At 46.8% G+C, this 20,215-nt stretch overlaps 1 protein-coding gene across 3 annotated transcripts in view; it reads right to left on the bottom strand.

Annotated features, from left to right (window-relative positions):
• SOGA1 (suppressor of glucose, autophagy associated 1) overlaps positions 1–20,215 on the bottom strand; it is a 142,444-nt gene that overhangs the window by 71,652 nt on the left and 50,577 nt on the right. For all 3 annotated transcript variants that reach the window (XM_053246048.1, XM_053246047.1, XM_053246046.1), the window contains exon 3: positions 16,602–16,760. In XM_053246048.1, coding sequence (XP_053102023.1) covers positions 16,602–16,760 — 159 coding nt within the window. The remainder of the gene's footprint in view (positions 1–16,601; positions 16,761–20,215) is intronic.

Consider the following 20,215-nt stretch of genomic DNA (forward strand, 5'->3'; position numbering starts at 1 on the left):
GCCTTGGTCTGCTCCACCAAAGTAACAGATGTTTAGATTCCAAAGGGACAAGAATAGTACAAGAATGTAAAGTGACTTCAAAAGCTTTCTGTACTGAATTCATAACTTCTGCTACTGCTGTCACTTCCTCCTCCTCAACAGCTTCATACACCATCGTAATGCCTTGAGAGAACTGGACAGCAAAACCAAGGCATGTCACATATATCTTGGAATACAACTGGGCTGTAAATCCCAGCCAAATCAAGAATTCACTGGGCAGAAATAGATCCATTGCTGTCACCAAGCCTCATTTCCCACCTATACATCTGGAATAAGAAACTCACAAAGCTGCTGTAATGTTTACTAGGATAAAGGATTATAAGGCATTTGATGCACTCAAATTACTCAGTTACTAGGTAAGGTGATAGCTTTTATTAGGCCACCCTTTGAAGCTCAAAGCTTGTGAATACTGACCAATAAAAGGTTTCTCCTTACCTAATTTATGTCTCCCTTCCTCCTCTTAACAAGCATCTCCCCCACTGCTTGAGTTGGAATACTGCCAGTGCTATTAAACAGCTCCCTATAATGAAGCATTCACTGAAATGCCAGCCTGCCTATTGCATCCTCCAACACTCCCAGAAAGTGTTTAGTAAACAAAGGAGGGAGATGCATGTGAATAAGTCATAGTGTGGGTCAGAATGATGCCCTTTGCACACCGTTCTGTCCATATACGCTGAGCCAAAAATATTCACAAGCTGGTGCTAGAGCTCTATAGCCAAGAAATGCAGCTGTGAAATGTGAGCTGATGCCTGTGCCAAGGCTCAGAGATCCAGGCCACTCCTATTAAGGACAAACCAATTCTTCAAAAGCCACAGCTTCTCTCCTGGCTTGGCACACCCCAGGCAGCCAGTTTCAGGACTGAGGGAGGGGGATGGAGACAGCAACACAAAAATAGTACTGCTTGATCCCAGCTCCTGTGGAAATTCAACACATTTGCACGGCAGCAGTAAATGATCCCAGGAAAAGTGGTTGAGCCAGCCATTCCAACTCCCCCACTCTTCACAATCCAATAATCTAATTTTTTTTTTGCCACTGCCAAGAACACCATACACAGCAAGCAGTCTGTGGGCTGGGAGATGGAGGAGGCTGATTGGCTCTATCTGCTGAACACACTACCTACGGAGATCCATTCTACAGTCCTGATATAGTTTAGAACTCCTTGCAGTGTTTTAGCATTTTGAAACCTACAGTGTACTGCAGTCCATTATGGCACTCAAGATTTAGAGTTAGGCGTATTCTGCAGCTGCACAATTCTGCCATGATCATGTTTCTTGATTGAAAAATGAAGCATCCTAACAGATTCCTAGCTCATAAATTTCTCAAGCTTTCTAATGTTGAGAAGCTAGGGCATTGGTGTCCTGCACAGCTCTTGGACCCTCCCCAGGAAAACTAGAAACAGAATTATGCAAGTCAGCAAATATATGCAAATATACAGAATGCCAAACAGGCTGCCAAATGCAGTCTTCCTTGTGGCAGGAGAAGGGTCCCTTTGGCCCAGAATTCTAATGTATTTATCTTTAGCACAGAGCATAGATAGCTCTATTGTCAGAACACATAAACTGACACAAACTAGTAGAGGTTGTGCAACACACATAGAGTGAATGTAGGGGCAAACTTATGGAACTCACCAACACAAGATGTAGCTATGCCGTGAACCTAAATGGCTTTACAATGAAAATTAGGCAATTGTATGGATAAGTCAGTGAGGTTGCATGCACACCAGGTAGGGTGTGTAGGCTGTGGGGAAGACAGGAGGTTGCCTGTCTTCCCCTGCAGCCAAGCAGCCGTTGTCCTCTCCCCCACACAAGCAGTGATGTAGCAAAGAAAGATGCTGCAAGTGGGAGGAAGGAAAGACTCTCGTTAGAGCAGCTGCCACACTCAGCATGGCTGCTCCTTCCCCCCAGCACTGTTCCCACTAAGAGGGATTCCCAGATGTTGTCGACTACAGCTCCCAGCATCCCCAGCAGCAATGGCCTTTGTCTGGGGATTATGGGAGTTGTAGTCAACAACATCTGGGAATCCCTGTTAGAGGGAACAACAGGTTGCTTATCTGTAACTTGGGTTCTTCTAGTGGTCATCTGTGCTCTTACATGAAAGGGCTTTGCCCCAGCGCAGAGACGACATCGGAGCTTCCAAGCTAGAGTTCTAACTTTTGATGGTAACCCCACCCCCTCGGTATATAGGCAGCTGCGCGGGCTTCTCTCTCCAGTCTTCTGAATCCACAAATCTGAAAGACTAGCAGAAAAGACAATAGAAGAGGGGAGGATGGGTGGTCGTGTAAGAGCACAGATGACCACTAGAAGAACCCAAGTTACAGGTAAGCAACCTGTTGTTCTTCAATGTGGTCTCTGTGCTTTACACGAATGGGCGCATAGCAAGCTGCACCCGTGCCATGCTCACCTGGAGGAGGGATCAGGCGAAGACAGATTGTAACACCACCCTGCCAAATGCAGTGTCTTTTCTGGCTTGGACATCTAGGGTGTAGTGTTGTACGAATGAGTGTTTTGACGCCCACGTAGCTGCCTGGCAGATGACGTCCAAAGGGATGGACCTGTCAAAGACAGTGGAAGCTGCGACTGCCCTCGTTGAGTGCGCCTTGATGGAGGGTGGGAGAGGCTTCCTGGAAAATTGATATGCTAGAGAGATGGTGCGAACCACCCATCTGGATATAGTTTGTGTAGACGCCTGCTTGCCTCTAGACATCGTTCGGCCTCAGTCGAGGGCTCAGAGAAGAAAGCAGGTAAGGAGATTGGTTGGGAGCGACGAAACAAAGTGATTACCTTCGGCAGGTTACCTTCGGCAATGTCCGGCCTAAGGACAACTTTTTCTTTGTGGAAAACCAGGTAAGGCGGGTCAACTCTAAGTGCCCTGAGTTCACTGACCCGCCTGGCAGAAGTGATGGCCGTGAGGAAGGCTACTTTGCAGGAAAGTAGGTCCAGAGAAATTGTAGCCATGTGTTTGAAGGGAGGGTGCTTGAGAAAGGAGAGGACTAAGGTCAGGTCCCATGCAGGTGCCATGATCGGAGGGTCTGGATAGAGGTGAGTGAGTCCTTTGAGGAAACGTTTGACTGTAGGGTGTTGGAACCACAATGGCATAGACAGTGGGGAGTTAGCCACTATGGCTGCGAGATGAACACGCAAGGAAGGCATCTTAAGACCGGCCTCCTTGAGGGAGAGTAAGTATGAGCAAATATGTTCCGCAGAGACGGAGTGTAAGGGGACGTCTCTGTCCTTTAGAAAGTTCTGAAAATGTGTCCATTTATGGGAATAGGAGGCAACGGTAGCTTGTTTACGTGGAGCACTGACTATCCTCTGTAGATCTACGGGCAGGTTGGGACTATGTGCCAAGCTGTGAGATGGAGATGCTGTAGGTCTGGATATAGGAGGCGACCGCCCTGCAGGGAGAGGAGGTGAGGGGTGTGTGGTAGGTAGTGGTACTGATGGTTGGAGAGGCGGTGGAGGCGGGGGAACCAGGGCCTCCTGGGCCACCACGGGGCAATGAGTATGCAATGCGGTCGGTCCTGGGAGATTTTCTGAAGGACTCGAGGAAGTAGAGGAATTGGAGGGAATGTGGAGACTAGACATCCCACCCAGTTCAAGGCAAATGCATCCCCGAGGGAGTTGAGTCCAATCCCGGACCTGGAGCAATGCAGGTGGCATTGCGCATTCGTTTCTGATGCGAAGAGATCTATTTCTGGGAGGAACCAGCGGCGGAAGAGGGAGCGGAGCGTGGGGGGATGTAGTTGCCATTCATGTGACGTTGACCGAGTCCTGCTCAACCTGTCTGCCATGACATCCTGTCCCTGAATATGGACCGCCAGGGGGGTGACACCATGGCGAATGCACCAGAACCACATTTCCATGGCTAGGAATAGGAGGGAGCTGGAGGAGGTGCCGCCCTGCCTGTTCAGGTAGATCTTGGCAGTAGTATTGTCCGTCTGGACTAGAACGTGAGAGTCCCGTATCAGAGGGAGGAAAGCTCTTAGAGCCTTGAAAATGGCCAGCAGTTCGAGGCAGTTGATATGGTGAGCGGCTTCGGTAGGGGACCAGACGCCGTGGATGTTGTGGTTGTTGGTGTGGACACCCCAGCCGTCCATGGACGCGTCCATAGTGAGTAGAAGGGCATGATGCGGGGTTTGGAAGGGGGAGCCGACGCTGAGGTTGGCAGGGTCCATCCACCACAGCAGGGAACGCAGGACTCAAAGCAGGAGTATAAGGGTGCAGGTGAGGGAATCTTCATGTGGGGAGAACATGGAGAGGAACCAATGTTGCAGAGTCCTGGCACGCAGATGAATGTGAGGGAGTACGTAAGTAGTGGAAGCCATGTGGCCCAATAGGCACTGGATCATTCGAGCTGGCTGACACGGGTGGTAGAGAAGGTGGGATGACAAGTCCAGTATAGCCTGGATCCTGTGTTGAGGTAAGAAGATCTTCAACTGGATGGAGTCGAAGATGATCCCCAAAAATTCTATGGTTCGGGAAGGTTTGAGCTTTGACTTTTCGTAATTCACCTGGAGCCCTAGGTTGGAAAGGAGGTTGATGACCGTGTGGAGATCCCTCAGTAGGGATTGTGGGTTGTTGGCTACCACAAGCCAGTCGTCGAAGTATGGAAGAATTTGAATGTTTTGTTGTTGCAGGACCGCCACCAATGGAGCCATGTATTTGGTGAACACCCGCAGAGCGGGTGCCAGCCCAAAGGGGAGGGCTCGGACCTGGTAAGTGGTGTCCGCTATCTGAAAGTGGAGGGAATGACAGTAATGAGGTCTGATGGTGACATGATAGTAGGCATCCCTGAGGTCTATTGAAAGAAACCATTGGTTCCTGTGCAGGAGGGTGATGATGGTAGGAATGGTGACCATACGAAACCTCCAGTATGTGACATGGGAGTTCAGTTCCCGGAGATCCAGGATAGGGCGGAGGGAGCCATCCGGCTAGGGTACGGTGAAGTATCGGGAATGGAAACCCGGGGACTGCGGGTTGTGAACCAGTTCTATTGCAGAAGTTGTGAGTAAAGAATCGGCTTCCGCTAAGAGAGCCAGGGTGGCCAGTGTGGGGAGTAGGGGATTGTATGGAGGGATGGATGCAAATTCTATAGCATAGCTGACCCTCACGATGGTAAGAGCCCAAGAGTTGGTGGTGATATTTTCCCAAGTGGAGACGAAGGGGGAGAGTCTGGTGCCACAACGGGGAGGGGGCTTCAAGTCATTGTCTCTTAGTTTGGGGCTGGGACCCCTTAGAGTGCAGCTGCTGCTTGGAGCCGGTGAAGCTGGAGTGAAGCTGGCTGGTAGCTGGCAGAGCGAAAAGATCTGTCCTGCGGTTGGTAGTAATGGTGCTTGGAGGAGTATGGCTGTTGCTGCCATATCTGAGGCTTGTAAGGCCAGGATGAGGATTGTTGAAATCCCATAGAGCGGGCCGTGTTACGAAGTTTCTGCACTTTCTGAAGTGTATCATCCGTCTTTTCGCCAAACAGGGATGAGCCGTCAAAGGGAAGATCTTCCACCCTGGACCCAGCATTGGACGTAAGGCCGGAAGATCGGAGCCAGGCGTGTCGACAAAGAGCGACGGAGGTTGCTATCACCTTAGCAGTGCCTTCTGTTAGGTGACGGATTGCGTGGAGTTCCTGTTTTGAAACCTGCGTGGATTCACGCAGGAAGACTTTAGCAGGGCACTGCTGTTCTTCAGGCAAATGATCTAAGAAGGGGGCAATGTGGTCCCACAGAAAGGACTGGTATCTGGCGTAGTAGTCCTGATAATTTGTAATTCTGGTCAATAAAGACAAAATTGAATACAAACGCCTACCAAACATGTCCAGTTTCTTTCCTTCATTGTCGGGTGGTGTGGATGAGGTATATCCACGGAACTTAGAGAGTGAGGACTCTACTACAATGGAGTCAGTGGAAGGGTGCTGCTTCAGAAAGGAGTCATCCTGATCAGCAGAAGCATGTACCTTATAGAAAGAATCAAGTTTCTTCGATGTCTGGGGCAGGGAGGAGAGTTTTGACCAAGAGGCCTTGGTGACCTTGAAGATGGATGGATTCAAAGGGAGCGATATCGATGGATGGGCATCGTCTTCAATCAATTGAAAAAGGGAGTCCAGCTCGGATTTATCTCCTTGGGAAAGTTGAATGCCCGGGGAGGTCGCCATAAAGGAGACAAAGTCAGTATATATTCGGAAATCTTCTGATGGAGAGCTAGGCCTAGGTTCCATAATAAGTGTAGGGGGCAAAGAGCCCAATGATATCCTGTCTGAAATTGAGGATTCTGGTCCCTCTTCATCCGAAGATGAATCCGAGGAGTCACTCGAGACCAGAGGAGGAAGGGGTTCGATTCGAAGCCGAGTAGGAGGTGGCCGAGAATCTGGGGTGATCGTAGCCGTGGCCGCCTGCACGGGAGAACTCCTCTCTTTTTTTGCACTTTATTTTTATTAGTTTTCTACATATCAATGTGGCTTCAGGTTCATTTTTCAACACAGTTATACTGCAACATCCGTATTTGCTCACATGGGAGAACTTCTCTGTGGAACCCACGGCGGTAGTAGAGACGTGGTTCAGGGTGGAGGAGGAAGCATTGTTGTCTCTGAGAGTGGGTTCGGTATCGAAGCCGGTACTGAGGTCGACGACCAGGGTGAGACAGAATGCCGAAGCGGCGGTTCCGTGGCAGCCAAGGCTTGGCGGTGTTGGCAAACCTCTTGGTGGGCATAAAAGTAGTCCGCCTCTTCCTCAACTTGACGGGCATAGCGCTCATCGAGAGCAGCCTCGAGGGATGCTCTGGGGGAAGCTCTTCAGGTTCAGAATCCCATTCAGATTCGTATACAGGATCGTGGGGACTAGATGCATAGACCACCTCAGCATCCAGAATGGTCTCCGTCTGGAGCATACGGGATCGGTGTTAGGTATCGTAAGTCAGTCTATGCTTTTTCTTAGGAGGTTTTGTAGAAGCACGATGGGCCTTCTTTCTCTTTTGCTTTTTGGCAGATTGGACCAAGTGCAGTTCAATGAGTGCCGCCGCCGAGATCGACACTGCCATGGAACTCTTCAGTACCGAGGTCAAAGCCCGAGCCACAGGATCAACCGGTACATTGGCCTCTGGAGTGTTAACTGAGATCCCTGGTGGGGAGGAAACAGGCTGTAAGCCCCGGGCCAAAGGAGACATGCTCGAAGGGGCCTGCATCATAGGTGGTTTGTCCAATCCTGAGCACTTGAAGACCTGTTCCCAGAGCCAAGAACGAAGTTGAGATGCCCGATTTTTGCGTGCCTGTTTAGTAAAGGCCGCACAGTGCGAGCAAGAGCCAACTTTATGGCCTCGCCCAAGCAAAAAAAGGCAAAGTTTGGGGCCATCGGTCGAGGGGGTCTTAGATCTGCAGCGACCACACTGCTTAAAGTTTGTAGTCTTGGCCATAGGCCGAAGAAAGAGCGGAGAGACCGTAACACGCCAGGCCTGAAGCCCACGGCATAACAGTGAACTCGAGAAAGAACTTCAAGGGGGAAAGGGGGAGGTACCGAGGATGAAATAAAGACGCTAACGATGGGGAATACTAAACAAAATATAGAGTAAAAACTGGTAAGGGTAAATACTCAACAGCATAGTCTAGCAAGGAGTGCTCAACGATGTGTCTTCTATCGCGGATGAAGAAAGACTGGAGAGGGAAGCCCGTACAGCCGCCTATATACCGAGGGGGCGGGGTTACCACCAAAAGTTAGAACTCTAGCTTGGCAGCTCCGATGTGGTATCTGTGCAGGCGCAAAGCCCATTTGTGTAAAGCACAGAGACAACGTTGAAGAACTCTGCCTCCCAGCTTGCTGCTGGTAATGGTGGTGGGCCAGGGGGAAGCTGTTTAACCCAGCAGCAATCGCCCAGATGATCACCAGCCAAAGTTAAGAGAACCATGCCAGGCCTGAAAGTGGGGCTTGGCACAGGTGCACATGCACAGCCTAACCCAGTCTGGGCTACCCTAGCCTTAGACTGCACCTTTATGAATAGCTACTAGTCCTGTTAATTAAACAGAACCTCCATATTTGAAAGCAGTATTCCTCTGAATATCAGTTGCTAGGAGAGGACATAAAATGAAGGACAGCAAGGGCGGGGGGATTACTACCTTTGTGCTGTGTTTGGACTTCCCAACTAATCCGGTTGGCTGCTACTGGAAACAGGATGCTAGACGAGGTGGTCCCTTAGTCTGCTCAAGTGTAACATTTAAGTGTTACACTTACATCCCCTGCTAACTGAGCAAAGAGGCACCTATTAAAATTGGTGATTCTCTTTACTGAGCAGGGGGAGAGCAACTGGCCCTATCCATCCCCAGCACAGCATCCCTCCAGTGGCTGTTGGTGTTTATCTTATGTTTCTTTTTTTCAACTGTGAGCCCTTTGGGGACTGGGAGCCACTTTATTTATTTGTTTGTTTCCTGGTTGGCTTAAGGCTGTAATAATAAGATTGATTGATTGATTGATTGATTGATTGATTGATATGTGTTTGTTTGATTGTTTATATCTATGGAAACCACTTAGGGAACTTCTGTTGAAAAGCAGTATATACATATTCATTGTGTATGTGAGAACACACACACAGAACCTCTGTGGGATACCTGATCAGAAGGTTTGCAACAGAAGGAGTCCACTTGTTTAAAAAGGTTGGGAACCCCTCGCTGATTGCCACCAGCATCTACCAGACCAGACCAGCCTTCTTCTATTACTGTTTTGCCTGCCCTGCTGTTTTCAATATGTTTTTAATGCTCTGGTTGGTTAGCAAAAGCTTACAAATGGGATTAGATTTGACTGCTACCATGTTGATACTACCAGACACACGCATAAGATCCTTTTCACCCCCATCCTGGCCAATACCTCAGGCTCAAGCATAAACAAGTCCTTCAGAATCCGTCCCTGCAGGACAAATGAAGCCACAGGTGCAAACAGGCATAAGCGTGACAATTAATTGGCCTTTCCAACACTTATCCAATTATCAGAGATACTCCCTCCAGCTGGAGAACAATCAGCACATAATCCCCTTAGGAGCAAGCCTGGCCCCCTGCTCAGAGCCTTCCAGAAGCTAGCTAGTGCTCCTGCTCTCTCGCTCTTCCCCGCCTCCCTCTGTAAAACAGGCCATAGTAGAGGGCTGCTAACCTGCATTTTTAGAAGGTTGGGCTCCAGGGCTGGGCTGGGGAAAGGGATGGGGGGAAATGGGGAAAGATGTATGTAAAGTACAAAATGTCAAATAACATTAAATTTAAAAAAAAACCAAAAAAAACCCTTGAAACTGCTCTGCAGGCAACAGAGCTGAGACTGAAATTCCTCTTGGGTGCTTTGCTTCAAACCAATGTTAAATAAATGTAACTGTGCCAAGTTCACACCCAAGGCTTTCATAAATGCACCAGCTAGTTGCTTCACAGAATAGCCTAGGAGAGTGCCATAGTTGGGCCCACTGCCAAGGAGGGGAGCATAAATAAGTTTGTTGAAAGGTGTGAATTCCCCAAGGGATGCCAGCTGGATTTCATGGGCTCCTAACACCCAAATATTTGTACTGCCTGCACTTTTAAAAATGTAAACTATTCAAAGCAGCGTTCCTGATAAAGGGAACTTCCATCTATTCACATCTGAAGAAAGACGTCTCCTTGCTGCCCATCACACTGCATATATACAAAAAAGTGGCAGAGTTACAAGGGAGTAAAAATAAATAAATTACCAGCCTTAAGGGGAGCCTCCAATACCCGCACATACCCTTGGCAAATTGGTCCCACATAATGTATTCATTGACTTGTTTCCAGGACATTTAAGGATGACACACAAGAATTTAGAGGCCGCTGCATATCAGAGTGGGATACTGAAGAACTGCAACTGCATAATTCTATCTCTAGATGGAGAAGATCCTTAAGCAAACAGCCTCCAACCATGGATGAAAACAGAAAGGGAAGCTGGGGTCTGAGCTTCAATCCTATCCGGTACCCAGTAGGGCCAGGACTCATTCCCCTCTAGGAAGAGACAGTCACTGGAGAATGAAAAGCAACCTGGCTTGCAGTCTTCCTACTAGCTTCCCCTCCATGAATGTTAAACCTAGAGCTTGGAATGCATGAGCAACTAGGGGGAAAGAAAATGTGAGTTGCACAGAAGATTTAATTCTTTCCAGCTATCATGTGTTTTACTTGTGTTGCATAGGCATACAATGATCTGTATTCTGTAGTTTGAATTTCTTTCCCTAGGGATCTCAATCCTTTCCCAACAAGTCTAGGATCTATATTCCTTCCCCAAGTATGAGACAGCGGACAGGAAAGCTAGAGCCCAACTTCAAAGAAAGTTTTCTTTTGAGTACCCTGGAGCACATTCCTGCTTAAAGTACTCAGGGTCTTAATGGATTATCATCACCAAGTCAGGGAAGTACTATTACCCCAGATTTCATCAGCTGGGCCTGTGGATGGTTTCCTCTTCAACAACCTGCTTGCCCCATCTCAATACTTACTTATTTATTGAAATGTCTTACATACCGCCTCCTCCAAAGACTCTAGGCGGTGAACAACAGAAACACCAACAATCAATTTTTAAAAAATTATTAAAGGGCAAACGCCTGGGAAACTGGTGTGTCTTAAGAAGGGCCTTAAAAGCAACCAGGAAGGGGACTGAACGAATCGGGGGGGGGGGGAAGTGTTCCAAAGAGGGGCAGCCACAGAGAAGGCCCTCCTACAGGACCAGGCACTACGCACTACACCAGGGCCGGGGACACCTAGGAGGGCGAGCTGAGAAGACCTCACAGGATGGGATACAACTGACCAAGGCGATCCTGGAGATATACAGGTGCTAAGCCCATAAGGATTTTGTAGGTGAGAACCAGCACCTTGAATTCAATCCAGAAGTGAACAGGCAACCAGTGCAGCAACCGTAAAAGAGGCGTGACACTATCAAATCTACGGCCACTCATGAGGAGGCAAGCCACTGCATTCTGGACTAGCTGAAGCTTCCGGATTGTTTTCAAAGGCAACCCTAAGTAGAGTGCATTAGAGTAATCCAAACGAGAGGTAACAAAGGCATGAGTTACTGTTGCCAGGGCCTGCTGGTCGAGGAAAGGATGTAATTGACGAACCAGCCAGAGCTGGGCAAAGGCACCCCTGGCCACGGCCTCCACCTGCTGTTCAAGCAGGAGCCACGAGTCCAGGAGGACCCCGAGATCATGAACCATCTCTCTTGAGGGAAGCGCAACCTCATCAAGAGATAAACCCACACACGGTAACTGACCAGATTGCAAACTGAACAAGAGCAATTCCATCTTGGAGGAATTGAGCCTGAGCTTGTTTTGGCCCATCCAGGTCCTGACAGCCTCTAGGCACTGAGCCAGCACATGAACTGCATCATCTGTTTGGCCAGGCGTAGAGATATAAAGCTGAGTATCATCAGCATATTGATGAAAACTTACCCCAAACCGATGGATGACCAAGCCCAGCAACTTCACATAAATGTTAAAGAAAATGGGAGCAAGGACCAAGCCCTGTAGAACCCCACAAGAAAGAGGCCAGGATGCAGAACACTCACCCACAATCGACACCGACTGGAATCGCCCAGTGAGGTAGGACCAGAACCACTGAAGAACAGTACCCCCAAGACCCAGCCCACTTAAGCACTCCTGAAGGATAACATGGTCAATAGTATCGAAGGCCACTGAGAGATCAAGAATAACCAAGAGAGGTGTGCTTCCCACATCAAGGTTACCATACAGGTCATCCAACAGGGTGACCAGATTTATTACATCTTTAACCTGCCTTCCTCAAAAAAAAAAGAAGAAAAAAAAGGGTAGTTTACTTGGTTCACTCCCACCCACATTTTCTCCTCACAAGAATCCTGTGAAGTAGGTGAGGCTGAGAAAAAGTGACTGGCCCAAGGTCACCACATGAATTTCACAGCTCAGTGGGAATTCAAACCTGGGTGTTCCCGATCCAAGTCCAATACTTTAGCCACTACATCAAACTGGCTCTTTTAAAATAGTTTATGACTCTAGCAGGCTCCTCTACTAGGGTGTACCATACTTGCTTGCTTGTCTACGTACACTGTTCCCTCTAAGGCATGCACACATGCATGCGCTCAACAAGTTTTTTTTAATGTCCGCACAGTTAATTTCAGATCCCACTCAGGATCCCACTCTGAATGCACATGCGTGAACACTGCCTTGATACAGCCGCCCAGAACAAAATCCATTCCGCAGAAAGATGGAAAAAATTACAGGGACCACTGTCTCTCTCTCATTTTAAATCTCCACAACTCTAACCATAACCCTGTTATGAACATAAGAACATCTGAGATCTGACAAATCTGCCATAGAATGTAGGGCAGACTTGATGGGGGTCCTATTTCTGATCCACAGAATTATGACTCTAGTAAGGATTCCATCCTTTTTTATCACTCTGAAGTATCTTGGAGACTCAAAGTGAACCGCTCTGGAGGCCAAATGAGTGGTCATTAGAGACAGCAGGACAACTCTTGGCTGTTGAATTCCTATGCACATTCACATTTGAACAAATTTGGGAATTTCAAAACAGAGAAATGAGAGAAGGATCTAATGGCGAGTGGGAATTAACCCACACTTGCAGAGGATCTGGCAGTCTCAATGAACCCAACTGCTTTGATGGAATCCCAACACGGCAGCACAAAGAAGCAGGTGATGAGACACAAAGGCACTGTAAATAAGAGAGGCTGTTAAGAGATGCTACAATATACTGGAAAAAACAATTAACCCACAGTGCAGACATATGAGAAAGAGCTCCCTAGGGAATAGCAACAGTTCGTAGTATCCTCATCTGTGCTTTATGGAATACAGTACTCAACCTAGGATATAATACTGTTTCAAAAGGTGTGAGGTATCCAGGTACCCCAGGAAGCCATAGGAGCAATGCAGTCTTCTCTATGAGGTCTAATTAACTTGCTAAGAAGTCTGAATCTGAATGCAACACTTCTTGTGAAAGCCCAACAGCATTATGAAGCATCAATTTTATCCACGTAGTTGTCTGGAGGCAGGAGATGGTAAGGCTGTTCACACAAGCAGCCCTACCTGGGCGTGCACAGCCCTACTGGGGTAACAGCTGTTCATGTGAAGTGCCAGGATTGTGGCTGATCCCAGCACTGCACCACCAGGTAACCCAAGCCCCCCCGCCCCCAGCCTATATCCAGGTGGAAGGGCACACTTCTAACTGTTGCAGCCTGCAGCCTGAGCAGACACAGAGCCGGGTGGCTAGAGAGCCTGGTTCTGGGGAAATCCTGCAATGCACCAAACTCCACACGCGGTGCATTGTGGGATTTCTGGAGGCCAGCTGAGTTTCCCCAGCCTCCAGATGGTCACACGACTCCCCAGAGAGCCACACATGTGGATGCTCAAGCCACATGGCCAGGAGCAGAATGGAGATCGTGGGGGGAGGGGGAGGTAGATGTTATCCTGCCTCCCTCGCCCTTCCCACCCCACTTAAAGGTCATGTGAACAACCTTATTCAGTAGCTCTTTAGATTTAGGGATCCTTCTCCTGTTGCGGTCTTGTGCTTTCTGTTTCCTGGCTTTAGCAGCAGCCTTCTTCCCTCCACGCACAATGCTGGGAGTGCAACTTCACTACAGAGAGCCTTTGCATGCAAGGCTGTGTACCATTTTAGACTTTAACAGCATAAAGTATCAATTCAAGAATGATTTAACATAAAACAGAAAGCCTGCATCATTTCCATAGGTTCCCATTCTCATTTTTCAAGAGAGATTCCAGGGGTAGAGAGAGAAGGAGGGGATTGCAGCAAAAGCAAAGAACCTGAAAAGCACTGTTTTCTGGTCTGGCAGTTCACACCAAAGATGCAAAGCAAAAATAAGCTGTAAATATAGCAACTGCGTCATCTGTATGCAAGACCACTGTCCAGGTCTCCTTGTACACACACCATGTGACTTCAGTCTGGCATAGTGGCCACAGGACAACTCACTCCTCTCCTTCACTCCCCAATCCCCCTCATTGACAGCCCCTGCATTTCTGTTCATTTACGATTCAGATCATGCTCTCAGGCTGCTCAGAAACCAATCTCATGCCTATTAGCACTGCCTGTGGTGTGGCTGAACAGTACACACTGCCTAAAAGAGAGCAATTCCAAAGGAAAAGCTCTCAGTCCTATCCAATATGGACAGGAAGGGCTGAGGCTTATCAGCTGCCTGTGCAGCCATTTGCTCTGCTCTGGAATTTGTCCTTAAAAGCACAGGTGCTTACAAGCCCATTTGCACTGCTAAAATTCCTCCATGCAATTGTACACAGTTGCATGGAGAAAAATATGTAGAAAACCAGGGCTGTATGAAGGGTAAACCAGCAGCCACCTCTGTAACTGCGACTATACTGTAACTATACTTTTTCCAGCAGCTGTAATGAAAGAAATGGCTGCTGGCATCATTTTACACACAATCCATGTTTGCATTTTCCTTTCTTCATTGGGTTGTACGTTCACATATACAACCACAAGGTGGAATTTAGCGGTATGAGCCAGCCCTAATTCTGAGCCACTTGTGTGATTAGGAAACACCCTCTCCATCTGCAAAGAGAGAGAACTGACATAGCATGCAAGATGCATCAGTAACACTCGGGTATCCTGCACAGCACCATCCTCACAAGCAAGAATGCTATTAGGCAAAAGATTAACCTGTGTTCAGAACTAGGAATGACTAGATAGGCAATCGCAACAGAAGGGCATGGCAAACCTTGTTAAGTGCTAGCTTTAACTAATACAAGAACTGACGCAGAAGCAGTTCTGAAAATGGGTGGCAATGGGGTACTGTTCTGGAAGAGCTCAGTTTCTTATAGAAGATATAATACCAGGGTCTGTCAACCTTGAGCTTAGTAGAGTTTTGTTCCGATTGTTTTGCAAGAAGAATCAGGATTCTGGCTGGCCTAATTCCAACTAGAGTAATTCCATGTTGCAAACACTAAACTCCTGCTGTGACTGCAACTGGAAACCAGATTCCTTTTGGTCTACTGCCCTGGCCTCACATACAGTTCCATGCTACCGCCCCACTTTTTTGGCAGTCCTGCAAACACCGCAAGGTGGTTCCCATCCCTTAAGATAGTCTTCAAGGGAGCTGCTGAAAATGCCTATTTTTCCAGATTTGCTATTATGGGTTCAGCAGGCTATTTCCTGCCACATTGCTGTGTTGGTGCCCTATAGTGCCTAAATGCAGCATCATTCAATCTAGACATCATCATGGCATCAGAAACGTTATGATGACAGATCAGAAACTGAGCCAGATAACAAGGAAACAATTAGCCGTTTGAGATCCAGCTTGATCTGTCAACAGGCTTTCTTTAACCTCTGATACCACATTTAACAGCTTAACATATATGTGGATCATATGAGAAGTGCTAAAACTACCCTTACTGGCCTCTGGAGGAGGCAAGGCTATGATGTATTCCAGCTGCTGAGAGCAAACACATGTGCCAAGAAGGCAGATGTGGAAAAGAAGACCCAACTGATGCAAAGTGGCTAGTTTAAAACTTTTCCTCATAGCCAATGACTCCAGTAAATTACCCTTTTCCTCCACTTTGTAGGCCTGACTAGACACAAACAACTCTTTGTCTTGGAGCAGTCTGTATTTTCTTTCCCAGAACAGTCTCCTCAGTATATCCAAGAACTCAAAAAGTACATCCCTAGAGAAGCCCACACTCCCTCCCAGAAGGACCCAAATGTCCTCCATAGACTCTCTTATCTGCTTAGGAAGGTCAATTTAATAGGGTGCAAGGCTAGACGGTGTAGTCTCGGTATATCTGGATGTTGGTTCCTTTTTGTTATGTCTAATGGCTGTCTCCTGTGTTACTTTTCCCTATATGTATCTCAGCATGTGCTCTGCCTTAGCATGTGCTTGGCAACAGCAGGAGAGAAGCCGAGAAATGGCCAAAGATTCACATTCTTAATGTTGTGCCAGTGATTGGATGCCAATCTAAGACCCACAGCTGGTGAAATAGCCTTGAGGGGGCTTTGGCAGGCATACATCTTAGACTCTCATCTTGTTCTTTGCATATAAGAAAGATGCAAGTTTTCTGCCATTTTTCAGCTCCTTGCCTTATCTAGGAGAAGCAATGGGGGAAGCAGTCCATAAAAGACCTGGAAGACAGTAACATCATGAATTTCAGAAAACTTGCAGAGCTGAGTGATTGCTCATTTGGGACTTAATCTACCAACATGCTAATTTTTATGAGAAACTAATTCACACTTAACTGTCTATTTTGTATTAATGCAGATGTGCAATCAAAAGAGAGTGAGATTGTGGCTTCCCAAGAATACCCTGCCTGGAGCCATTTCCTGCATTCTTTGGGGTTTGGAATGGAAAAGAAGGCATGGTAAGGTGTTTTGGCAGCATGAAGAGCAGGCTGGCTATCTGGTGTGCAGAGGCTAGAGAGCTGGACAACCCATGTTCACATTTCTTCTCAGTCATGAAGGTCCCTGGAAGACATTGCACACAAGTCATTTCCTCTGAGCCTGACCTACTTCAGCACAGCAGCTTACTGTGAGCCCAGAATACCACTCCTTGGAGAAAAGGTGGAATGCAATGGTACTAAACCAATATCCCCAAGGAATGCACTTACCTCCCGCAGCTTATCCATCTCATTCTGCAGGACTTGCTTAGCCAACTCACTCTCAATGAGTCGCTGGCGCAAGTCCTCATTTTCCTCCTCCAACTTGATCCGCTTTTTCTCCACTGCCTCCAATTCATTATGGAGCCGCACAGAGACATCTTTGGCTACCTGCAGACAGAGCAAAGAGAGCATGAGTCTAGGCCCTCAGACCTGTTGCACATTGCTCACAATAATAATCAAGCTGCAAAACCAACATTGGGCTTAACACTCTTTAATTTAGAGCAGGGCCATATCCTATGGAGTGCCTTTTCAAAATACTCAACAGTCTCAGGAAAAGTTTATGCTTCCATAATTTATTTCCTAATTTATGCTTCCGTGATTTATTTAGAAAGAGAAAATTTTCTTCCAAATGCGTATTAACACTCACCACCTCAAACAGGACTCATGCTTTATAAGTACATAGTACTAACTAACCACCTTGTACTAATTTCATTTTAAAAGCCTTTCTATTCAAGTTGCATGAGAAAGGTCATCAAAGACAATTTTTACAGCTCCCACTGAGGCCTTTTACTCCACCATCTATATGGATAAGGCCTTATGACCTAACCCTTATGAAGAGTGCAACAATCTTGCAAATACAGAGTGGGTTTGCACATTATAATTGGAAAACGCTAAAAGAGGAGGTGCTAGTGATCAATGCTTCGGGATAATGCAAAAGATTCCCACATCTCCTCAATGGAAAAATGTATGAGCTTTTGTGCCTGCACTAAAAGTACACACATCTCTCTAGATTTGCATAATACCTACAACTGTGGAGAGAGGGAGCACGAGTCACTATTCCACCTTCCTTGTAATACATAAAGTGCCTCTTAATATTCAGCAGAACTTCAGCTGCATTATTCTTGTACGCTTTGCTGCACAGCCCAGAAAATTAAAGCTTTTGCAAAACAGATCTATCCACAATGGAGCTCTCAATGCCAACTCTGCTGGACACAGGGGAGGAAGTAACTGTCACATCCAAGACATGTTTACCACGCGCATCAGCAAATTTCAGATATGCACATCAGCAGGTTTCAGAACCCACTATGAATATAAATTATATAGAGAATCTATATGTAAATCCCTGTCACTTGCATATTAAGATGTGCCTGTGTCACCTCCTACCATTTCTCTCAAAGCCACATAAGCAAAAGCACATTGGTGCTACATTATCTTCTCAGGGCTTTCTTCCATGAGTCATTGCAGAACATTTTTTTAAAAATTGATTGTAGTGAAGAACATGGACAAAAGGCCAAAGGGCATGCCCCAGACAAGCTGCTAAGGGTTTCACAGCTGCTGACATTAATGGGGCAATGGGTAACAAAGAGATTTTAGCAATACTAGTCAGAGCTTCTGATGCAGTGACTATGGTTATACAAAAGCCAAAATTCTCAATCATGGGCAGAGGAGAATCCAGCATGCTTTGGCACTGGCATTCACATAGAGTTAGGCTGTGTAACTGAAACAGCTAGGAAGATCACTCATGCCACACTTACTGGATCACCCTAGAACCAGAGTTCCAACACAGAAATAATTAATGTGACTCTACTGTAAAGTCTGAACTGAGCTCCTTGCTGCTTAGGTCTCAGAGCCTTGTTCAAACTATGGTGGTCTCATCAAAATGTCAAGAATAAGGAGCACAGGGAGAATTTTCCTGTCGTCCGACGGAGCCATAGAACCTTGATTTAAGGAACTTTCCCTTAATCCTTGGATATCACCTAATGCATCTGTAGACAGAGGAAGCCGCAAACCATGCCACAGTGCTCATGAACGTTTTGTTCACAACCATTCTCCAGAACATCCCAAGCAATGAATTCTGGCCCCTAGGGACTATCAGCATCTGACCTCTTCAGCAATAAGGCTCTCACAATATGGGTCATAAGTACTCCCTTATCACATCCCAGATAAAGAGGAGAAGATCCCTATTGGAAAGGAAGAAATTGACCTTACAAAAAGCGACTTTTCACCATGCCAAGAGACCATGAGAGACAGAGAAATTATCTAGATGGCAAACTTTAAAGCCTACTTGCAACTCCAGCATCACTGTGGCACAAAGGGAAAAAGAAGAGCACTGTGGAATGTCAGAAAAACATCACTGAGTCCATAAGAGTGGTGTAGTGGTTAAGAGTGCTGGACTAGGACTGGGAAGACCTGAGTTCAAATCCCCATTTGGCCAGGAGACCCATTGGGTGACTCTGGGCCAGTCACTTATCTCTTAGCCTAACCTACCTCACAGGGTTGATGTGAGGATAAATATAACCATGTACACGTCTCTGGGCTCCTTGGAGGAAGAGTGGGATATGAATGTAAAAAATAAATAAATAAGCAGTTTTAGGTGGACTACAGGTATACCTCCAAACTGGGTGTAAGCTTTTCTGCTGTGGGGTGATCTTTGTTCCCCTCTGCCTTTTCTCTCAAAGGACACATGAACAACTTCCTAATTGAACACTATTGTCTCTTTCCTCCATGCTTCCACCATGCTTCAAATACACTGTCAACTTGGAGTCTGTTTTATTTTTCTCCTTCAAGTGCTGTGCATATAAAGTGCCACTTTAGGAAGGGCGTTTATCAAAGGGTGTGGTTTTTTTAAAAAAATAAAGGCTTTCTTTACACTTGAAAGTGATTATTTATGTATATATCATATTTATATGTCACCTGATATGTGCATCCCTAGGCAGTGTACATAATTTAAAATACAAGTATAAAACAGGATACAATTAAAACAATTTTGCAAAATAAAACAAGCAGTTTAAAATCAATTAATTAACTAAAAGCCTGAGAAAACAGGTGATTGTTAAGGGTCTTTTTAAAAGCAGCCAGAGATGGAGAAGCTCTTATTTTGACAGGGAGTGCATTCCAGAGCTCTGGAATCACATACATCTGTGTGCACCCTGTCACTTACCACTGGCTCATACTACCGACCCTGACCTGGACTAGAAAGGAAGAGTTCTATGGGGACCTGAGAGCTCCGGGCTGAAATACCAATGAGTGGATGCCCCAGGCAGATTTCTGTGAAGAGGAAGATCAGGCTCAGAGTAAGCAGCTACAGCTGTTGGAGATGGAGAAATGGCCACATCTGCCTTTTCTGCTCCAGTGTTTAAGACAAGTGGAAGTCCAATAACGGAGCAACAGAACAACATAATCAGGTGGAAGAAGAGGAACCCTTCTTCATCATACAGAGGGAGATCACTCAGCATCTCCAGGGAGGCAAGAGCCAGACAGGTCAATTGTAAAGTGTTGACTGAAGACAGCTGATGTGAAAGTGTAACAGTGACCTGCGGGGAGAGGGAGCCCAAGAAAGAACAGACACCTCTGCTACCAAGGCCAATGATAAACCCTGGAAGACAAAAATGGAGTTGCTGGGATGAGGAAACCACCATGAGTTGCATGACCAATAAGGTTGCTATGTTGCATCCATATCCGCCTGTAGACTGCATGCATCCTGTGGCTTGCCACTGGCTCATACTACTGACCCCAACCCAGAGAAAAAGGAAGAGTCCTATGGGGACCTTTGCTGCACCATGCTACCAAGTAATGCTCTGTGTCCCCTTTGATGTGGAACTCCCTCCTTTGTGGGAGGAGGT

This window comes from Hemicordylus capensis, chromosome 4 (genome assembly GCF_027244095.1).
Source record: "Hemicordylus capensis ecotype Gifberg chromosome 4, rHemCap1.1.pri, whole genome shotgun sequence".
Lineage (NCBI taxonomy): Eukaryota > Metazoa > Chordata > Lepidosauria > Squamata > Cordylidae > Hemicordylus > Hemicordylus capensis.